The sequence below is a fragment of the Symphalangus syndactylus genome, chromosome 2 (genome assembly GCF_028878055.3).
Source record: "Symphalangus syndactylus isolate Jambi chromosome 2, NHGRI_mSymSyn1-v2.1_pri, whole genome shotgun sequence".
Classification (NCBI taxonomy): domain Eukaryota; kingdom Metazoa; phylum Chordata; class Mammalia; order Primates; family Hylobatidae; genus Symphalangus; species Symphalangus syndactylus.
The window spans coordinates 15,984,512-16,007,200 of record NC_072424.2 but is presented as its reverse complement, the minus strand read 5'-3'; the positions used below and the strand labels follow the sequence as shown (position 1 = coordinate 16,007,200).

The window sequence follows — 22,689 nt, the reverse complement described above, 5'->3', positions numbered from 1 at the left end:
TATGAAGCATTTACTGTGTACCAAGTGTAGTATATTAATGAGTGCATAGATTTTTAAACTCTTCAGATGTTCTGGGCAGATGCCCAAAATAACATTGAGGGGAAGAAGCCATTATGAATGAGGAGAGCTCTGCTTCAGCCTAAGCTGAAAAAAGATTATAAAAGGAAGCCTTACCGATGGCTAGAAATTAAAAACAAAAGGTATTTATTGATAGATATAGCATCCTAGTGAATTACGGATTTATCTTAATATATATTTATGGCAGTTACAACTTTTCCAGTCTCTAGAAAGATGTACAAGAACAGATTTCCAGTGTGTTAAATTTCTTTTAGGGTTATAGACTGGTTGTTTTGTAGCACTTTACAAGATAGGCTTTGACTTCCTTTCTGAGACCTTCATCTCAATTCAAGGAAGCTGTAGTTCAGAGTGTTTTGGTCTCAGTCCCAATTTCAAAATCTTGTGCATTTTCCTTGAAAGTTTGCATTTCCCCTTCTCTTAGTCACATTCAACTGTGTGCTAGTATATCTTTTAAAATTTTGGTGGAGACGTTTGGAAGTTATTTTTATATTTGAACAATTGCAACAGTATAACCATTCAGATACTTAGCTCCTAGAATAATATTTATGCTTTTAAAAATAAATGCAGATGGTGTATAATAAATAGCTTTAATTCAAGAGTGGACTATGATAGTTTATAGACAACTGTATGTGCACATGTGCTTTGCTTGATAAAAGTACCTAGTCCCTAAAGGGGAATATAGAAACTAAATTGCCTAAAAGTTCCAAATGTATTAAGATTCAAAATATAAAGGAAATTCATAAGGTCCAGAAAAATAAATCTTAGGAAGATTTTCTAGATGATACGAAATCTGGATGCATTTATAGAAAAGATTCACAGTATATTTCTGTCTGATCAAAAATACTGTTAAAGTAAAATAAAACAGAGTGGGTAAAGTATTGGTAATAAAGCAGAAAAGATTAATATAGAAGTGGCTATAAATGAATAATGAATTCAGGAGAAATGTGGGTAAAGAAAGTAAACAAAACTCACAAAATAAATGCAGATGGATAATACATTTACAAAACTGATTTATCTCAATAACCAAAGAAATTAAAATTTGAACAAGGTACAATTATTTACCAATTATGTTGTTAAAGAGTATTAGCCAGGAAAACACCACACTAGATATTTCAAACCTAAGGGATTTGTTACGGGGAATTGGTTACCCAAATATTGGAAGGCTGAAAGAACATGAAGGGAATGCTGAAGTAACCCAGGAATTAGATGCATGAAGCAACTACTATTCAAGGGCTAGAGAGACAAAAGGGAAGAGGTAGTAGTATTATAACCTAGGGCAGTGGAGTAGAAGCCACCGTGGTGCTATTAGTATCCAAGGGGACTCTGCAAGGCTGGCGTAGGGGGCAGGAAAAGGCCCCTAACAGTAGCTAGTTGTGTGCTGCTGTTGGAGAGAGGTCAACAACAGCAGGAATCAAGGAGAGTCTCCTCTTTCCTTCTCCCCTCTCCCACCTTACAGTCTCTCATCAGTACCTCCCACTGGCAGAGAATGGCCTCAGATGGGGTCTAGGAAATATTGTTTGCAGACTACCAGCCCCAGTACCACAGAGCCTTCGAAAACTAGAAACTAGAGGTATCCACAGGTGCTAACAACCAGTTCTGGTGAGGGGTATTCGATGAAATAAACTGTGTATGTGGTTGGTAGGAATGTGAACGGATTCAACTTTGTGGGAAGATGATTTGGAAATACCTATAAAAAGTTTAAATGTCAATTATCTTTGACCCAACAAATCTATGTCAAGAAATTTATCCCCCAGAAATGCTAGCCAAGTGTGGAGAAGTATATGTATATGATGTTTCATTGTGATATTTTATATAATTTCAAAAACCGGAAATAGCCTAAGTGTCTCTCATTAGGGGATTGACTAAATGTATTGTAGTGTATCCATTTAATAAACAAAATGGCCATAACAAAATAAGAGTTTTACCTGTGTTATTGTGTGATAAAAGCTGTATTACATGTGGTCTGATATATTTTGTCAAATCCATGAGAGTCACGGTGTTGAACCTAGCAAGGTTTTTCAGCTACTGCAAACATAAATTTAGGGGTAACAAGTACATATTTGGTGTGTTATTTTTTTCTGTCAACAGTTATGAATGCAGGAATGAGGAAGTACTTCCTACAAGCCAATGATCAGCAGGACCTAGTGGAATGGGTAAATGTGTTAAACAAAGCTATAAAAATTACAGTAAGTATATGTATTTTTTTGAAAAATGTTTGATGTCTGGAATTAATCTTTTCATTTTGAAAATACACCTACCAAATGTTCCCAGCTTACCAACGGGTTTCATACTCAAGCTTTGTTTAAAAGACAGGTGTTCAGAACGTGAATATGTTTTCTTGTACTTGGTGACTATTGGCCCTTTAATCAGCCCATGATTGTCTTTAGCTTATGCACCTAATAAGGAGATATATTACTGCAGATGTTAATCACTTCTTACAACGTTTCTAGGAGAAAATGCGCTTAGCACGTAGAGTTCTACTGGGAGGATATATATTTTTCTTCCAGTATAGTGTAAGAGATTTCCTGTCACCTACCTGGGGAATAGGCACTTCTCTCTTCTAAGCCATGACTGGGATTGGGGTCAGATAGGGAAAGAGTTGAAAACAGGAGCAGGACAAGGGGAGATGAAGGCTGAAAAATGAGGGATAGGGGTAGGAATAGTGTCTGAAGGGTTGCGGCAGCCAGAGGGTCCTGCCCATGTGACCCTTGAGAAGTTTGTCTCAGGCTCTAAACTTCTTCCCATGTCCGATTTTTTTCCTTGCGTTCCAGGGCTTGGTACCCTTGCCCTCCTTTCCCATGCTACAATTTCTTGCTTCTAATGTGTGCTTCTTTTCTTTTTTGGTTTTCTGATGAATATTTATTGATTATTTACACTGTGCCAAATCTTAACACCGAAGGTTTTACTTAAATGAACTGGAAAAGTGAGGCTTAGAAAGATTAATCTACCAGTGTTATAGCTGGTAGATTATGGAGCTGGAAGCCCAGTCTGGTTTGTTGGCCTCTGGAGCCCGAACTCTGAAGTGCAGTGCCTTACTGCTTCTTGAACAAAAACAGCCCTCTCCTTACTCTTTTGTTCCTAAAGCCAAAAACCTTTACTGAGAGAGTTTGCTAGTGATGATGAGCAGCAAGTAGATAGGCTCTATTTTGATTGTACCTTGCCTCACCTTTCCCTTTACACTTTTGTAGAGAAACACATAGGCCTGCCTGGAAAATGTTGGGAAGGAGTTCTTGTGTTGTAAGATTTGTGTCAATTGCATTTTGGTTTTGTTTTTTTAAATAAAGTGCAGTTATTTACTGACCCTAAGTGACTTATTCTCAAAGAACATGTGCCCTGAAAGTCAGCATATGTTAGTCACTCATTGGTTTCCATCTAAAATGAAGAATTTCATATTTATATCACAACACAATAGAGTCAATATAGTTAAAGCTGTTCTCAGAGTTAAGTCGAATTTTTTTGTTTTGCTCTAGAACAGCTTGTTACCACATGACAGAAAACGCCTACGCACTGCATCTGATCTGTACATGAAGCAGAAGTTATTTTAGGTTTGTGCAGTATCAGGAAAGCAATTTTTTAACCTGATTCAGACATACATATTCTTAAAAGCTTTTAGCTAATCATTTTAACTCTTCTAATAAATATTCCCTGCTTGAAAAATTTCTTTAGAAAGATAATATCTTGTAACTTTACTAAATTCATGGTTTTCAATTTGCAATAACAAGCAGCACTGGTTTCTTAGTGCTTTAAGAGGAAAAGTAGTGAATAGTCTCAGGCTTTTTACCATTTTGAGGGGTCTTGAATTGCTATGTCTAATTTATCAATGGTATGAAACAGTCTTATACAAATGACACTGGTGAGCTTTTTATCATGAAGGAAAAACAGGTTAGAGATTCTAAATAGAATTCTAAAAAGACTTCTAAGTAGCTTTTGTGGTCTTGCAATTTTATTTTACATGTTGAAATTTTTATAGTTTTTAAGATAAATTTGTTGGTAAATGATTTTAATGTTTTTATAATTCACATTTGGAAAATATACATATAAGATATAGAAATCCTTATTACTTAATAAAGTGATTATAACTGCATTAAAGTGAGTATAGATTTGATAGCACTTATTAAAAATAAACTTTAGATAGATACACATTTAACTCATAGCATAGCAATGAAATAATTTCCTATGCTTTAGTAAGATGCTTTATGTTAATTTTATTCCTTAAAAATATCTTACCAGTTTCATGTGCATTTTATACATTTAAGTATATTAAAGTGTGGAATCTCTAATTTGTTATGTTTTCCTGTGAACATTGCTGATGATTTACATGTAGATTATTTGAAAACTTAAAAATGTACATTTTGATATATGTACTTAATACGTAAATCTTTCTATGGGATCACTCTCATTTTGGTCAACTCTGTAATTTAGTGGTCTGCTAAGTACTGTGTGATATATAAATTTTAAAATTTTGGAAATCCAAAAGTAGAGTTTGGAAGTGTGTGGTTTCAAAATAGAGGTCGTTAGAGGGCAATGGGTAAGGGAATGATGATTTTTAAACTATTTCCTAGGTATAATATCTTGCCATTTTAATCCATTATCCTCTAACACTATAGTCTGTGACTTTCCTTACTTAAGTCTAGGTGGGTGCCACTTGAAATTATTTTCCCTTTACAGTTGCTTTTCAACTTATGATGGGGTTACATACTTATAAACCCATTGTAAGTCAAAAACACAAGTTGAAAATCCATTTAATACCCCAATAAACCCACTTGTAAAGTTGAAAAATTGTAAGTTGAACCATTGTAAGCCCCGGACCATCTGTATTACACACGCACAAAAAGGAAAGGGCAGCAGTAGGAGAATCAGCCCTGAAGGGGGAGTATCAATGACTGGAGTGAGGAAAGTCAAATTTTAAAGTATGCGTTCCACTGTTCAGTTATAGTAATAACAACATAAATACGGTGGTTTCTGTTCCCTTATTGATTATTAAGGAATGTCTAAGATATATATGGTTTATTCCTGAACAGAGATCCATTATTTTTAAACATGTCTTTTTTAAAATTTAAAAATAAATGTTCGATTTGAATCTAAAAATTAGTCCTTTGAATTTGTGGCAGAAACTCTACAAGTTTGATATATCTTTGATAGAAACTGGAAACAAGTAGATGTAGAATTCTCAGAAAGATTGTAAGACCCAGGAGTTTGTGTCTGCACGTTTTTATCCTCAGTGAATTGAACATTATCACAATTTCATTCTTTTTTTCTTTTCTTTTTTTTTTTTTTTTTTTTTTTTTTGAGACAGAGTCTCGCTCTGTTGCCCAGGCTGGAGTACAGTGGTGCTATCCGAGCTCACTGCGGCCTCCGCCACCGGGGTTCAAGTGATTCTTGCACCTCAGCCTCCTAAGTAGCTGGGATTACAGGTGCATGCCACCAAACCCAGCTAATTTTTGTATTTTTAGTAGAGACTGGGTTTTGCCATGTTGTCCAGGTTGGTTTTAAAACTCCTGGCCTCAAGTGATCTGCCCAGCTCGGCCTCCCAAAGTGCTGGGATTACAGGCGTGAACCACCACGCCTAGCCCAACATTACATTTTCATTCTTGGTGAATAGAGTATCAACTTTCCCTTTAACTTTTGAGAAACCTGCAGCGTTTTTATGTATTTCACTCATAAATACTTAATCTGTTTTGTTCATCATTTTATTCTCTAGTTATTTTTACCTTTTCTTTTCCTACTATTAGAATTTCCTTCTACTAGGATCACATGCAAATGCCTGCCAAGATTACATTCAGATCTCCTACAAAACATGCTGGGATGTAAAAAAGGATAGAAAGCCAAGGAAAGGGAGAAAAGCAGTAGACAAAGAAACCAAGTGGATTCAGTGTCTGACATGTGCCAACTGCTCAGTGAGATCACTTTTCTGATTTTCATTGGACAGTTGGATGGTTTGGGGCAGGGGTGTATCCTGAAAATGTCTATCTTAATGGCTGAATTTAGACTAAGTTTTACAGTGGTACATATTGTTTTTAAAGGAGTTATCCATGTTCATGGGTATTTTGCTTGAACTTTTCTTGTTCTTAGGGAATAAGATGATTACAAGTTAGATAATTTTTATAGTAAAATGCAGTTCTAAGTTAACTGTTAGCATTTGATTTTATTATAAGGACAAATTAGAAGCAGTGAGCTTAACAGCATAAGCAAGGACTTTTAATATACTGTAATTTAAGAAAAATGGAAAAACCAATATAAATTTCAGTATTTTTTAGAATGATTTTAAAGGTTTTTCTTAATAATTTCCAGGTCTGACTAAACTTCTTGAGAGAATAACTGCTAGTTTTCTTATGGGTCGGTCACCTCTTAGCAGCATCTCTCTTTTAATCTAGTTGAATAGATTGTTTTCTCTCTGGTTTCAGGTTCTCTTAATGCTGGTTTCTGTTCTCAGTGAGATAACTGGGTCATATTTTCTCTGTCAGAATAATTGAAATATATGATGCTATTCATTAGAAAATATAATGGGCTTCCCTAACAAATTGTTCCAGCGTATACTATCCTAATTTTATTTGACAAGGAAAATTCTCTTCATTATTTTATTGTCTTTAAAAAGCACTCCAAACTGTGCAGGTTCTTAGAAGAATTCAAGAGGTCTCCAGGATTCTCTTCTCTTTCCTGTTTTCTCTTTCTCTTGTTTCTGCGGATGAGGGCATTGTAGTATGAATATGAACCAGAGGCTGGAGGATTGGGCCTGAGGCCTGAGAGAAACCACTTCAAGGGAGGCAGGTGGGGGAGGAAGGGAGAGGGAGTTTTAGAAGTCACTTAAGAGAGAAGTCATTTATTATATCCATAAATTACATTTGTGTGGATTGGGACTTACTGTAGCTCAGCATCCTTTCATATACACATGGACCATGTCTGCTCAATATTTTGCAGAAAGCTGCTTTGCAAATCCTTATCTGCATTGTATACCCTCTTTTCTACAAATCTGGTGGGAGTAGCATCGTATAGAAGAAGAGCACAGGTTTTAGAGCAGTGTTTCTCAAAGTGTGGTTTATGAAACTCCTGCCTCAAAAATGTCTGGTGTTCTTGCTTAAAGTGCAGGTTTTTGGGCTGCACTATAGATAGGTTGAGTCAGAATTTCTGGGTTCGAAGCAGGGGAATCTGAAGTTTTAAATAATGTTCCTGGGTGATACCTTACGCGCTCTGAAGTTTGAGAAACCACACTGCTTTGGAATCACACTAATAAACGGTTTGAGCCTTTGAATACAATGTGAGTGGTGTCCTGTAGTTCTACCAGTACTCTATTAACAGGAATTAGCTATGTGACAAGCAAACTATTTAAGTTAAGTGTTTCTATACCACTACTTCAGTGATTGTCTGTAGTATTTGTCATAGTGTTTCTGAAAGACCGCAAGGTTCCAAATGCCCTTTAAATCATTGGAGAAAGACTAAATCATGTTCAACATCATAATTGATGCTGAGCAGATTTTATTACATTTTATTCACAGCCTTAAAAATGTATAATTTAAATATAGACCATGTGCTAAACAGTCTACAGATAGAAATAATGATTAACTGAGTACCATATTTACTGAATAGATCACATAAGAAAAGCAAAAATATATGTTAAAAATTTGTGATACCTCTGATTCTTTCATCCACTTTAGTGAGGTGTTAATGTGAGATTCCGCTGTTACCACAGTCATTATTTTCCTGTACTTGTGAACGATTTATCATTGATCCAAGTATTGGAATTCCTTCTTTAAATTTCTAATGAAAAGGTTTGTTTTGAAACTTCTGATTTGTTTTAAGAATTTTGCTATTCTTTTTTCTGCTGACTTTGGATTCATCCATTGAGTCGTTCAACATTTATTGAATATACTATCGTTTTGGTAATAGTCTGTGTCTTGAAGCCAGGAAAGACTGAATATGCCACAATCCCAGAATCATGGGTAGGAATGGAGAAAGGGAAGAAAACAGCAAAGAGCTGTAAGCCAATAGTAAGTGTGCCAATAAACAGGGTCTAGAGCACAGCAGTTGGGCTTGGAAGAGTTACACACACTTGGCTAGAATGTATTATAGTCAGGATGTGAACCTATATTCCCTAATGCCCCTGAGCCTATTCCTTACCTCTTAGGTGGGGGTAGAGCCCCTATGCATAGGGTAGACAGGAGTAGTAAAGGAGAAAAATGTATGTACTAGTACCTGCCCGAGTAAGCACTCATTAAGTGATAGCTATATATTATAAAATATTATTCTAACAGAAAAATTAGTGTGATAACTTAAGGCATACATACATGGATTATAATTTTTATATGTATTTGTCAACTGTATACAAACGGATGAATAATTAGAAATTCTGTGAGAAAACAGGTTCACATGTATAATGCCAGTTGCAAAATGATTCATTTTATTTACTATTTCAGGTACCAAAGCAGTCAGACTCACAGCCTAATTCTGATAACCTAAGTCGCCATGGCGAATGTGGGAAAAAGCAAGTGTCTTACAGAACTGATATTGTTGGTGGCGTACCTATCATTACTCCCACTCAGGTAATTAAGTAACTCTTCTATTGTGTGAGGGTCTAATTATTGTATATTGATTTTATATTATTAAAACTAAGTGCATCTTTGCTTAATTAGTATAATATTCAATTACTATGAAATATTTTTGTTTATTTCAAAAGTATTTATTATAAAAAATTTGGAAATTACATAACATTTAACACTTCTCATGATTTCTCTGAGCCTTTCTTCATTGTACTTTTCACCTCAGAAATGGAGATAGGAGTTGTATATTACATTTTGTAAACAGATTTTTTCACTTCTATCATGAACATTTTCCAAGTCATCAGAAATCCTTTTATATCATTTTTAATGAGTGCATAGTACTTCTTCCATGGATTTACCATAAATTACAAATCTTCTATTGGACAAATAGAGTTCCTTTTCCTTTTTGTTTCTTTTACTTTATAAACAGTGCTATGATGAATATTCTTAAAGGAGAAATTCCTAGAAATAAAATTGCTGACCCAAGAGTTTGCAAGTAGTAATTTTTAAAATCTATTTTTTCTACAATCTGGCCTAAGTGAGCTAAACAGAAGACTGGCATTTTAACTAAATTATATCTCAGAAGTGCTAATATGCTAAATTAAGTCTTTATTTGAGTTTTAGGAAAAATATAAATTTATATACAATTTTTGATGAAATTAAAACTCTTGTCTGAGCTTGAATTTCTTGTTTTGCTATTGAAAAGGATGAATTTATAATGGATATTAAGTTACTAGTAGTTGAGAAACCGAGAATTTTAAAGTAATCAATTGGTATTGCCAAGCTTGGGTATTTTCATTACCAGTGTGCCTTTTGAACTCAAAAGACTTTGACACTTTATAAATCTTTTAAATCAAATTGTATCATTCCCCACATTTTTCAGGTCTTTTGCTATGGGAGGGTGATTAGTGGGATTAGAAATCTTACAACATTAATTAATTAATTAACTATTGAGTGCTTTCTTTATGCTTGGCAAAGGGTATGTTAATGAACAGAAATTCCCTGCTGTCATAGAGCATACATTTTTCACCAAAGTTGGATAAAAAAATAAGCTAGGATTGTGTGTTTACTTTTTCCAAAAGTAATGATTTTAAACTATTAACCTGGTTACTATGTACCTAGATTAAGCTTCTTTCACTGGTATTATGACCGACATTGACATAAGGGGTGAGACTATTTTCCTGTAGTTGTGTTAAGATACTGTATTAGTTTGTATCTGTGGCTGTTTTAATTTTGTTTAGAGTTAAGATTTTGTTGCATTGTAATTTTGGTATAGATATTTCAGTAGTTTCTAAGATTTTATCGGGGGCATAATTTTATTGTATCATTTATTTTGTAGTATAGTATTAAAAATTATAAAATAATATATATCTATCATAAAAGGCAAAAATTGGTAAATTGGACCTCATCAAAATAAAAAATACTTGCTCTATGAAAGACCTTCTTAAGAGGATGAAAAGAAAAGCTACAAACTGGGAGGAAGTATTTGCAAACCACATGTCCAACAAAGGACTTTTATTTAGAACATAGAAAGAACTCAGAACCCAACAGTAAAAAGCCCAAGAAATCCAATTAGAAAATTCATGAACAGATATTTCATCAAAAGATAAAAGATAAACAGATGGTAAGTAAGCACATGAAAAGATGTTCACCATCATTAGCTAGTAGGGAAAAAATACAAATTAAGAGCACAATAAGAGATCACTGCACACCTATCAGAATGGCTAAAATAAAAGTGACAACACAAATGCTGCCAAGGATGAGGAGAAACATAATCTCTCAGGTGTTACTGGTGGGAATGAAAATTAGCCACTCCGAAAAACAGTTTAGTGTTTTTGTTTTGTTTTGTTTTTTTAATAATAAAAGTAAGCTTGTGATTACTGTACAACCCAGCATTTGCAGGCCTGGGGGTTTGTCGTAGAGAAAGGGAAAATTACGTTCACATAAAAACTTGTGCATGAATGTTGATAGCAGCTTTTTTCCTAATAGCTAAAAGTGGGAAATAACTCAAATGTCCTTTAATGGGTGAACAGTTAAACAACTGGTCATCCATCCATACCATGGAAATACAGCATTAAAAAGGAATGACCTCTAGATACAAGGAACAGTCTGGATGAATCTCTAGAGAATTATGCTGAGCGAAAAAAGATAATCTCAAAAGATAACCCTCTGTATGCTTCCATTTACATTATATTTTCAAAATGTCAAAATTATAGTCTTGGAGAACAGATTAGTGGTTGCCAGGGGATTTAGGGGTAGGAGCTCTAAAGTTCACAAAGGAGACTTGGGGTGATAACCAATTCTGGGTCTTAAATGTAGTAGTTACACAGATCTACACATGTGATAAAACTGCATAGAACTGTATAGACACACATAGACAAATGAATGTATGTAAAACTGGTGGAATCCGAATAAAGTTTGTGGGTTGTGCCAATGTCCATTTCTTGTTTTTTGATAATGTTATGCAGTTTCCCTTTGAGGGGAAACTAGTGAAAGGGTACATGGGACCTGTTGTACTTTTTTTGGGCAGCTTCTGGTGAATCCTTACAATTATTTCAAAATAAAAAGTTAACTCCTTCCCCAAAAAAGAGCACTGGTGGCAGGACTTGTGCAAAACAAGAGGAATGGAAATTTGTGCTTTAATCAGTGACAGGAAAATTAAGAGTAAGTATCTCAGATTAATTAGAAAACTCTTCAAAAATCTGTTTCTAACTAATCTAAGGTGGATTTTAAGATTTTCTACTGGGATAACATGAAATAAAAGTATGCTAAACAAGAAAATTATTTATTTTGCTTCATTTTAGAAAGAAGAAGTAAATGAATGTGGTGAAAGTATTGACAGAAATAATCTGAAACGGTCACAAAGCCATCTTCCTTACTTTACTCCTAAACCACCTCAAGATAGTGCGGTTATCAAAGCTGGATATTGTGTAAAACAAGGAGCAGTGGTGAGTGCTTAACAAAACACATGAAGTAATGAAAAAGGATTACGTTCTGGCAAACTCAAATTAACATGGAAATTGTTTGCTTTATTTTATGAAAGACCCAAAGTGGGAGACCAGCATGCTGAGGAGAGTCAGGAGATAAAATAGGGGATATTCTCTGTTTATAATTCAATGCTGCTATTTGCTTGGTTTGCAGGGGGCCAGGAAAGTTAATGCCCATTGCCACTGACTTTCAGTTTAAATGAGCTTTCCTAACAGTTTAATGTTTTAGAAAGTGTTTCTATTCATCTCTACTCATACTTAGAGTGGGCCAGGGAAAGAGAGCTGTAGTGGGGAGATGGCAGGCCAGCGGCAGGAGAAGGAGTGGGGCATAGGAGGTCTCTTCCTTGATTAGGCATTGGCCTGACCTCCGTGGTAAGCTCTCTGACCTTGGGCTACTTACTTAACCTCTCAGGTCCTCAGTTTCTGTCTTAAGGAATATCATATAAAACCTACCATCTAGGGTTTTGTTTTTGTTTTTTAAGACATGTAAATAAGAAAGGTGTGTGTCCCTTTGCACAGCACCTGGTACTTAGTAAAAGCTGTTGTGGGTTAGCCCAGGTATTCCCATATAATCAGTTCCATGATGAATTTTTTGCAAGAGCAAGTAAATTTACCAATATTTCTAAGGTTGCAACATACCTTAGTATCTAAGCCATTCTTTCTATGTGAACAAAATCTTTAGAATTTCATGAGAAAATTAACTTTAAAGTTTGAAAATGTTTTTTAAGTCTGTGAGTAAAGAAATACTTAAAATTATTTTGGTGGTTCTGTTTGACTTCTCATCACTTTTTGGCAACTCTTAATTTTTTTAGGGCAGCCAGGGGAATGTCCTTTCACCTGTTTGACCTGCTTTAGGCTGAGGAAAATGATGGTGAGGGCAGGGGTTTCTTACTGTAGAATGTCTGCAGATAGAGTCAGAATTCTCATCAGGCTGTGATGCTCAGTTGTGTGTAGATTGAAAGCCCTAATTTACACACAACTGAGCATCATAGCCTGATGGTTCCTTTTTGTTTTACTCTTAAGTCCAAAATACCAGTCAGAGATATTTAAGTGCTTTTGCAAAAACTATATTTTATTGACAAAAAATATTTGTACAAAATAGGTTTACTTTATTAACTATTTACTGCTTTACTACTATGTATAAAGTACTTGTGGAATAATTCATGTGTTTTTACAGATGGAGAAACTTGATGTGGTTTAATAACATTTCCTGTGTTTGCTCTTTACATGGGGTGGGCGGGGGAGGGGAGTAGGAGGAAGGGGAAGTGCTTTAAAAAAAAAAAAAAGTTTCAACATTAAAAATATGAAATAGGCCAGGCGTGGTGGCTCACGCCTGTAATCCCAGCACTTTGGGAGGTCAAGGTGAGCGGATCACCTGAGGTCAGTAGTTTGAGACCAGCCTGACTAACATGGTGAAACTCTGTCTCTACTAAAAATACAAAAATTAGCTGGGCATAGTGATGGGAGCCTGTAATCCCAGCTACTTGAGAAGCTGATGCAGGAGAATTGCTTGAACCTGGAAGGCAGATGCAGTGAGCCGAGATCGCGCCATTGCACTCCAGCCTGGGTGACAGAGCAAGACTCTGTCTCAAGAAAAAAAAAAAAAAAAAAAAAACACATAAAATGATACAGTAAAAGATGAAAGCCAGGCACCAGAAATTGAATTAGGAATTCAAAGCTTGGGTAGCTAGAGAGGGATGAGGTTTAATTTATCGCATCTCCAAGGGAAGTAATGAGATTTTTCAGTGCTTGGCATGTCTGATTGTGGGTTCATATCAGGGTAATTAAGTGATGACTAACATTTGACGTGCTTAGAAACAGAAGTCTTATGTCTGTGTTCATCTCTGGTAGATGAAAAACTGGAAGAGAAGATATTTTCAGTTGGATGAAAACACAATAGGCTACTTCAAATCTGAACTGGTATGTCGTTACGTCATAAATGTTGCTAGAAGAATGTTTGAAAAGTGTTGCATTGTAGTGATTATATATAATTTCTTGTACTGTTCTCTAGTTTTAGAATAAGTCTAGTTTTTAGAGGTACGTATGGTTTATTTGGTTGTGATGCTTTTGGTTAATGATATTTTTCTTAAATACATTTTTAAGTAAAAAGATCCTGTCTTAAAGCAGCATTCCACCTTGAAAGATCTGAAGATCTCAGAATCCTCTAGTGTATAAATTCTCTCTAAAGGGGCTGTCCTCTTGCGGGGTTAGCCCCACGCGGAGTAGGGAGAGAAGGGCATCCACATGGTGAAGGGGTGGTGGCAGAGATGGGTGAATGGTCACATACACACTGATTGATAAAATCAGGAACTATATTAAGGATAATAGAAGCCAAGTCTTTTCAGAGAAACAATACTTTTTGGTGAATGAATGTATATCTATATGTATGATGAGGAATGAGATATTTACATAGTTTCAAAGTACCTATCTACTAAAATAGGCATTAAGTATTGTACAAGGGGAAAAAGAGTAACATTACAGTGAGGAAAGTGGTGTAAAGAATTCTGTCTGTAAAAGTCAATATTTAACCCTCTGTATTTCTACCTTCTCTTGAGATTTTCTTTACCTATTTCACATTGACTCATAAATCACTTCACATAAGATGTTTTTATCCTCCCTGAAGGTAGAATCAGAAATTGAAATTCCCTCTTTGCCTTGTTTGAGTTGCATCCTTATTTAAAATATTGTAGGGCGAACTGAGTCTTGAAATAGCTTATTGGATAAATTGAATGCAATTCTGTAGTATAAATGTCTGTCCTACCTCTTCTTTTTGTATGGGACCTTTGAGAAGGGAACTTACACTTTATTTGAATGAAGTCACCAGAACAGCATTGTCCACTAGAACTTTCTGCACAAATGGAAATGTGCCGTATCTGTATTGTCCAAGGGCACTAGCTACATGTAGCTGTTGAGTGCTGGAAATGTGGCTAGTGTGACTGAGGAACTGACTTTATTTCATTTTAATTAATTTAAATTTACATTATTACACACAATGGCCACTGTATTGAGCAGCAGAGCACTAGTGTATAGGAAGGGAATATTTTCAGATTCACCTCAGGAGTCAGCTCTTCTGGGAAGCTTTGAGACTCTGGGTTAAGTGTCTTCTCTTTATATGCCCTGTGGTACCCTATGCATACTTGTATCATAATGCTCTTCCCAGAGTTTTGCAATCACGTGCCTTCTTGTCTTTGCAACTAAATTAAATGAGCTTCTTAAGGGTAAAGACTCTTGTAGTCTTTTATGATCACAGGGCCTGGCACTTGATAGACACTAAGTGTCTTTGAATGAATGAAAAATGGCATAGCATAGCAAGAAATGCCATTTTAGCATGGGGCTTTCTCAAAGCTTAAGAGCCTCAACTGGAAGTAGTAGTTACTTGGTTCAGAAAGTACCTGCCTTGTTGTCTCAGAAGGCTGTCCTTGTGCTTGGTTAGCAGGTTGTCTCATTGATTTTATTTAAAGCCAATACTCCTGGGAAGAGTCATTCATGCAACAGACATTCATTGAACTCTCCATGAACCTGGTGCACTGTTCTGGGAACTGGAAATAAAAGAGAATAATTAGCAAAGTTCTCTGGCCTTCAGGAGCTCAGTTTTGGTGGGGAAATTGACATGTGCCCCCATCATCAACAGTAGTTTTAATAATTAGGAATATTTTTAGTATTTAGAAATTGCAGATAAAGCTGGAAACCTTTAAAGGTCAATAATTATAACTATACTTAAGTTTTCCTAACTTTACAGAGTATAGTTTATCTCCTATGGTAGTTCTTTGTTCTTCCTCTCAAATTTCACAGAATAATGCCCAGCATACAGGTTTTCAAAACTTAGTATTTCTGTAATAGCTCTTGTTTCAGCTCCCCCTCCCCCAGTTTTAACATTTCTGAAATCTTAGCAGTATGTCTTAGAGTTGCTAAGGATGAGGGGCAGCCAGGCTGCAGCTGTGCTGTAGCTGACTGCTTGCCATATGCACAGTACCTCTGGGTAAAATCCAGAAGACACCGGCGTCAGCATGTGCAGAAAAGGGTGCTGGCAGCTTGGGAGGAAATCTCAGGGACACCGTGAAACATTCTTAAATACTGCATCACCAACACTCTTTTTGGCACAAAGAATGGCTTGGAGTGAAAAATATGGACATTGGTGGCTCCAAGTCAAAAAGTGATTCAGAAGATCTGGAATCTGAATGTGAAATCTTAAAAACTGTAACCAGTTTATCTTGTTTATATTTCTCTTTTTTATATATGCTCAAGAATAATACATGATAAAAATGTTTAAAGTGTAAATGGGCTCTTTTATAAAACCTTTTCATCATGAAAAAGTGTAAACCTACCCTTTTAGTAGATAGAAATAATATGTGGAACCTGCATATGCCCATCACCTAGATGTCATAATTGTTAACACATGGCTCAGCTCGTCTTGTTTCTTCTGTTTCACCACCCACTTCCTGCTTCATATTTTGAGGCAAATCCTAGATGTCTCCCATTTCATCTGTAAATATCTCAGTGTGTATCTCTAAAAGATCATTTAAAAATTTTAAAAGTAAGTATAAAAGACTTAATTGCACAGCCAAAAAATTGGTGAAAATATTTGCAACATGTATTAGAGACAAAACTTATAAGGAATCTTAAAAACTGAGGGGATTTTTCCTCACCTACTTTGCTCTCTTTTCCTTCCATCAATCTGAAACGATTCAGACTCCAATTTATTAGATGAGGCAAAGAACATGGGCATCCAAGAGGAACCAGTGTAGCTTTGTGTGGGTGTCAGAGCCCATGCAGGACAAGGGGGCTGTCCTCTTGGGGGGTGAGCCCCAGGTGGAGTAGGGAGAGAAGGGCATTCACATGGGGAAAGGGTGGTCGCAGAGATGGGAGAATGGTCACATACACACTGATTGATAAAATCAAGAACTATATTAAGGATAATAGAAGCCAAATCTTGTTAGAGAAACAATACTTTTTGGTGAATGGATGTATATCTGTATGTGTGATGAGGAATGAAATATTTGCATAGTTTCAAAGTACCTGTCTACTAAAATAGGTATTAAGTATTGTACAAGGGGGAAAAGAATAACATTACAGTGAGGAAACCTGGCAGATACCACTTTACTCAGGTTGGTCAGATGATTAAAGGGAATGTCATTGGTAATGAGGTAAATTGAAATCACCTGACAGGATAGTGGAAGAAGAAGACAGCATCACTTCTGTGAAACCCCTGCCCAAGGTATGTAATCAGAATCCCATCATGAGGCACACCCAAATGAGGGACATTCTACAAAATAACTGCCTTGCAATCTTCATAGAGTGAAGATTATGAAAGCCAAGGAATAATGAGGAACTGTTCCAGACTGAGGGAAAGAAAATATTTGACAAGCAGATGGTGTTCGTGCTTCTGAACTGAATCCTTTTGCTCTAATAAAAGACATTTTGGGCACAGTTTTCTGATTCTGATGATTGTATTGTGATTATGTAAGCGAATGTCTTTGTAGGAAAAGTATTCAGGGGTAGTGTGGGACAGGTCAGCAACTCACTCTGAAATGGTTCAGGAAAATCAGTTCTTTGTGCTGTATTTTCAATCCTTGTATAAATTCGTGTTTGTTTCAAAGATTAAAAAAGAGAGAAAATGGAGGGAAAAATATCTGGTAGGCAAATGAACAAAAGACATGACTGGGCAATTCATTTAAAAATTAAAATACGTCTTAAAATATTTTAAAAAATTCAGCATCACTGATAATTAGAGAAATGCAAATTAAAACTGCAATGAAATATTCTCATCTATCATGAGAAGGTTGTGGCTGAGTTAAGGGATTGGCAAATGCAGCTGGGCTCGGTGGCTCATGCCTGTAATCCTAGCACTTTGGGAGGCTGAGGCGGGTGGATCACCTGAGGTCAGGAGTTCAAGCCCAGCCTGACCAACGTGGAGAAACCCCATCTCTACTAAAAATACAAAAAAAAAAAAATTAGCCGGGCGTGGAGGCGCATGCCTGTAATCCCAGTTACTTGGGAGGCTGAGGCAGGAGAATCGCTTGAACCCAGGAGGCGGAGGTTGTGGTGAGCCGAGATCGCGCCATTGCACTCCAGCCTGTGCGATAAGAGTGAAAACTCTGTCTCAAAAAAAAAAAAAAAGATTGGCAAATCCCCACCCACCCTGCCCAAAAGCAACTGTAAATGCCATTCTGTAAACAAAAGGAATCAGGAACCCTTGGTGATGTGACTGATTTCAGAGCTGGGGCAGATAAAGTACAAGCTGAGTTCAGAAAGTGAAGTTGTGCCAGAGAATAAGGAAGTGGCTCAGAGAATGAATGGAACATGTCAAAAGGACACAGAAATTACCTTGAAGGAGCTGACCAAAATGCAGACAATTTAAACAACAAAATAAGTAATGATAGTAATGGAATATAACCCATAGAATAAAATGAGTCATGAATAAATAAATGGAGAAGGAAAAATATTTCCTTAGAGTAAAATTCTATTTAATATATGTAGATGGATTGATGGGGTTAGAAAAATCACCATTTGGCAGCCACTAGTAATGGTTTCAGGCAGGAGTTTTCAGGGTTTGATAAAACTAGTTGCAAAATTATGATGGGAAACCTGGTATTACTATAGGTTCCAGGTATCTCCCCACAAGATACTTAACAATGACAAAGGGAAAAAGTAATTTTACAGTTACTGGCACACATGACCTTAAGCAACAGATCAGGGTTAACACACCAGTGACAGGACAAGCCACCATCAGGTGTGTACCTCCTAATAGTGGTCCACTGAGAAGAACAGTGTCATGTCTGTGGCTTCCTGTCAAAAATGTATAACCTGAATCTCAGCACGAATAACAGACAAACACAGACTGGGGGGTGTTCTACAAAAATAACTGGCCTGTACTTTTTTAAACTCTGAAAAATGAATGAAGAACTATTCCACAGTTAAAGGCGACATGACAGCTACATACATGGTATGATCCTGGATTTAACTCTGGATCAGAAAATGGTTTTTGTGCTGTAAAGAATACAAGTAGGGCAGTTAATGAAATCTGAAGATGGTCTGTAGGTTATAGTATTGCATCAGTGTTGAGTTTCCAGTTTTCATAATTGCACTGTGGTTATGCAAGAGCACATCCATGTTTTAGGAAATACACACTGAAGTATTTAGTAAAGGTACATCATATTTACAACTTAACCTTCAAGCATGTCAGGAATCTATATATATACATATACTCTCTCACACACATATATAAACATAGATAATGATAAAGCAAATGTAAAATATCAACAGTTTAGAAAACAAGGTGTAGGTTATGCAGAAATTCTTTGTACTATTTTTCTCAGTCTCTTATTAAGTGTGAAATTATTTCAAAATTAAACTATTTTGTAAAACTTTTTAAAAAAGATTTATGATTTTTTTTTTTTTTTTTAAAAAGCACTCCCAGCTGGGCGCGGTGGCTCACGCCTGTAATCCTAGCATTTTGGGAGGCCAAGGTGGGCAGATCGCCAGAGGTCAGGCGTTCGAGACCAGCCTAGCCAACATGGTAAAACCCTGTCTCTACTAAAAATACAAAAATTAGCTGGGCGTGGTGGCAGGCACCTGTAATTTCAGCTACTCGGGAGGCTGAGGCAGGAGAATCCCCTTGATCCCAGGAGGTGGAGGTTGCAGTGAGCCAAGATCGCACCATTGCACTCTAGCCTGGGCAACAAGAGTGAAACTCCATCTCAAAAAAAAAAAAAAAAAAAAGCACTCTCTCATGGTTTAGTTTTATTTTTGGTGCTACATAAAGTAATGGTATGTCTTAATCTTACGCTGTCATATTCAATGAAATATGTATATTGTATTTTATGGAATGTATACTAGAAATATGCTATTAGGAACCAGTTTTATATTTGTATCTTATATCTACTTTGTAACCTTGGGTGAGATACTTAACATATCTAATCTGCAGTTTCAGCACATGAATAGTAGTACATGTGTTGTAGGGTTGGGGAAAGTGTGAGATAAAACATTTAAAACCTAGCAGATGTCTCAGCACTTAGTAAACATTCAATTTTGTATTTATATAAAAGTGATATTTGTAAAATCACAAATTTAAGTCAAAGAAGCAGGATGTGCACTTGCTCTGCTGCCTTGTATATCAAAGTGACATTCCAGAAAAGGAGGTGCTGCGCATACTGGTACGTGGGTCCATCGGGGAAAGTCTGATGGCTAATAGCTTTTAATTAGCTACACTGCCCTTAAGGCCAGAAATAATGTGAATAAGGGCCGTATGCAGTTTTTCTTGTTTCAAACAACAGTGTATATAAGGTTATAGTGTTTGAGCTGTTCAGATGCTGGATGGTTTAAGAAGGTAGATTTATTTCTGAGATGTGCTTCAGAAAAGAAGTGTGATTTTCACATGGGTCTCCAAATAAGACAGCTAACCTTTGAAAGGATTTTAAGAATAAACACCATGTATCTGTTTTTTTTTTTTTTTTTTTTGCCAGGAAAAGGAACCTCTTCGCGTAATACCACTTAAAGAGGTTCATAAAGTCCAGGAATGTAAGCAAAGGTAAGGAACCGCTCTGACTTGATGCCTGGCACAAGTTATAAACACAGAATAGTGCCTTAGTTTGAGTAATGTACTTACAGATTACATTTTTCCATATTAATTGTAGTGATTTTTAACTCTTTATAGTTGAGATACACTAGAATTTTCAAAACCCTCAGATTAAAGTATTGAACTACTTTGTTCATTTGAAAACTAAAAATTAGGAAAGAATCCTTTATTTGTTTTTTTGAAAACTAAAAATACAGAAACAGCTTATTAATGGAAAGGAATAAATTTAATGTGAACAACTTATGGTTAGGCCATCAGATTTGACAAATTGATGTGTTGATTTTAGTGTTTAAAAGATGCAGTAGAATAGAGCTTTACAAGAAAATGTGTTAGCTGTGACAGTGTTTCACCAAACTGATTACTAAAAACTCTGAACTTTAAAGTTGCTTTATGAACTTTTTCTAAAAGTAAAACTACATGAAATATGTAAAATCTTACATGAAAATAAATGGGAAAAGATAATTTGGGTTTGTTAAATCAGTGCTTTAACTCATTTATTTATTGACGCATACTGGGTACTGGGTAAACAAATGAAAGAGAAACTATCAAACAACTGCTATTTAAGTATAATTGGATTTTTTTTTTCATATAGCGACATAATGATGAGGGACAACCTCTTTGAAATTGTAACAACGTCTCGAACTTTCTATGTGCAGGTAAGATACTTATTTGGCAATTAATAGATCCTCCTAACAAGAAATTAATAATTTTAGAGGTGAAATAAACATAAATAAGCTTGTTGCACTTGAGGTTAAAAAAAATGACAACTGTAATTCACCAGCTTAATAAAAGGGTGCTATATATAGAGTTATTGGTGGGGTTATATGTTCAGGAAGTGGGAGTATTTGTTATGAATTAGTGAACTAGAGCTAAGTATTTAGAGAAAGGGAAATGCTTTTAATTTAGATGTTAAGTGTGTACTTTCAAGTTGGATTATTTTTGCACATATTTTAGAATTTTGATTTTTCTATTATATCTTTTCTTGGTAACCTTATTAAAAAAAACCATAGTAAAAGTAGACAGTAGATCTATATAGTTTCACTAATAGTAGGCAGCCTGTATTTAAGTTCAAATTGTACTTTTTGCATACCTCATTGAATTATTTAAATGGAAAATTTTAAGAAAAGATTTGGGCCGGCTGTGGTGGCTCACACCTGTAATCCCAGCACTTTGGGAGGCCAAGGCAGGCACATCACTTGAGTCCAGGAGTTCGAGACCAGCCTGGGCAACATGGCAAAGCCCCATCTCTACTAAAAATACAAACATTAGCCAGCCGTGGTGGTGCAGGATTGTAATCCTAGCAACTTGGGAGGCTGAGGCACGAGAATCGCTTGAACCCAGGAGGTGGAGGTTGCAATGAGCTGAGATCGTGTTACTGCACTCCAGCCTGGGTGACAGAGACCCTGTCTCAAAAACAAAAAAAATCAAAAAAAGGATGATTTGTTTTTGTTTTATTGAAGTTAAATATGCCTATTCCAGAAAACTTGGAAAATATAGAAAGATTTCAGAAAAATGTGGTTTATAAAACATTCAGTCCCACATTGAGGCAACCATTCTTATGATTTTGCTCCCTTTCTTAGGGTATATATTTTTATAATAGGTGGGGTCATATATATATATATAATATATATATAAAATACTATATAAATATAGTATTATATCCTATTTGTTTCATATATTGTTATTTTTTTCCCATGTCATTAAAAATTATCTGAAAACCTTTTAGAACTGCACCATACTCCGTTGATGTTCCACCAGTAAATTGTTTCTGTATTACTCTGTTGCTGAACATTCATATGCATAGTTTTTGTACATTTACTGCAATAAATGATGTGATGAAAAACATCTTTGTGCATTACTTTGCCTGATTTCTTTAGGGTAAGTTTCTAGATCGAGATTAACTATCAGAGCATGACCCTTTCTATTTTGTCAAATTGATTTCTAGAATTGTATTTCCATTAGTAATCAATGAAGTATACTCTACCTTTGGCTACTTTTAGTTTTTTTTTTTTTTTTTTAAGTCTTTGTTAATATTACTTATTCAAAAATATCCTGCATTTTAAATTTTTTCATATTTCTAGATTCTAGAAGTGTAAGGGATTCTAGAATCTAGAAACAAGAGGCAGTATCTCTGCACCCCGCTCGGGGCCTTATTTAATGGGATTAATTTCATAGTACGGTTTAAAATTCACATTGAAAGCCAGACCTATCTGTCAATACTTGTTGTAGGATTTAGGGTACTACTAGAAATTATTTCCAGAAAAATATGTAAAAGAGTGTCAGAATTTTTAAAAATTATACAACTACATAAATATTCTTGTAGCAGATTCAGACAGTGTAGCAGTAGGTAGAGTGAAATAAGAAGAGTTTTTCTTTGACTTCCTCCTCTCCTTGTTTTCTCTCTGGAGGTATTCATTACTGACGCCTGTTGATGGGTCTGATCTTGACATTGAAGTGCTCAATTTATGTCTCTGTGTAGTTAAGACCTAGCAAAACCTGGCTTTAAAAAAATGAT

General features: G+C 35.7%; 1 protein-coding gene across 14 annotated transcripts in view; it reads left to right on the top strand.

Moving 5' to 3' along the window:
- The window catches only part of PLEKHA1 (pleckstrin homology domain containing A1), a 57,613-nt gene that overhangs the window by 29,393 nt on the left and 5,531 nt on the right, over window positions 1–22,689 (top strand). For 10 of the 14 annotated variants that reach the window (XM_055246703.2, XM_055246722.2, XM_055246713.2 and 7 more), the window contains exons 5-10: window positions 2,167–2,264; window positions 8,490–8,615; window positions 11,417–11,560; window positions 13,451–13,519; window positions 20,062–20,126; window positions 20,767–20,830. In XM_055246703.2, coding sequence (XP_055102678.2) covers window positions 2,167–2,264; window positions 8,490–8,615; window positions 11,417–11,560; window positions 13,451–13,519; window positions 20,062–20,126; window positions 20,767–20,830 — 566 coding nt within the window. The remainder of the gene's footprint in view (window positions 1–2,166; window positions 2,265–8,489; window positions 8,616–11,416; window positions 11,561–13,450; window positions 13,520–20,061; window positions 20,127–20,766; window positions 20,831–22,689) is intronic. The other 4 variants (XM_055246744.2, XM_055246756.2, XM_055246753.2 and 1 more) reach the window with 2 other exon arrangements.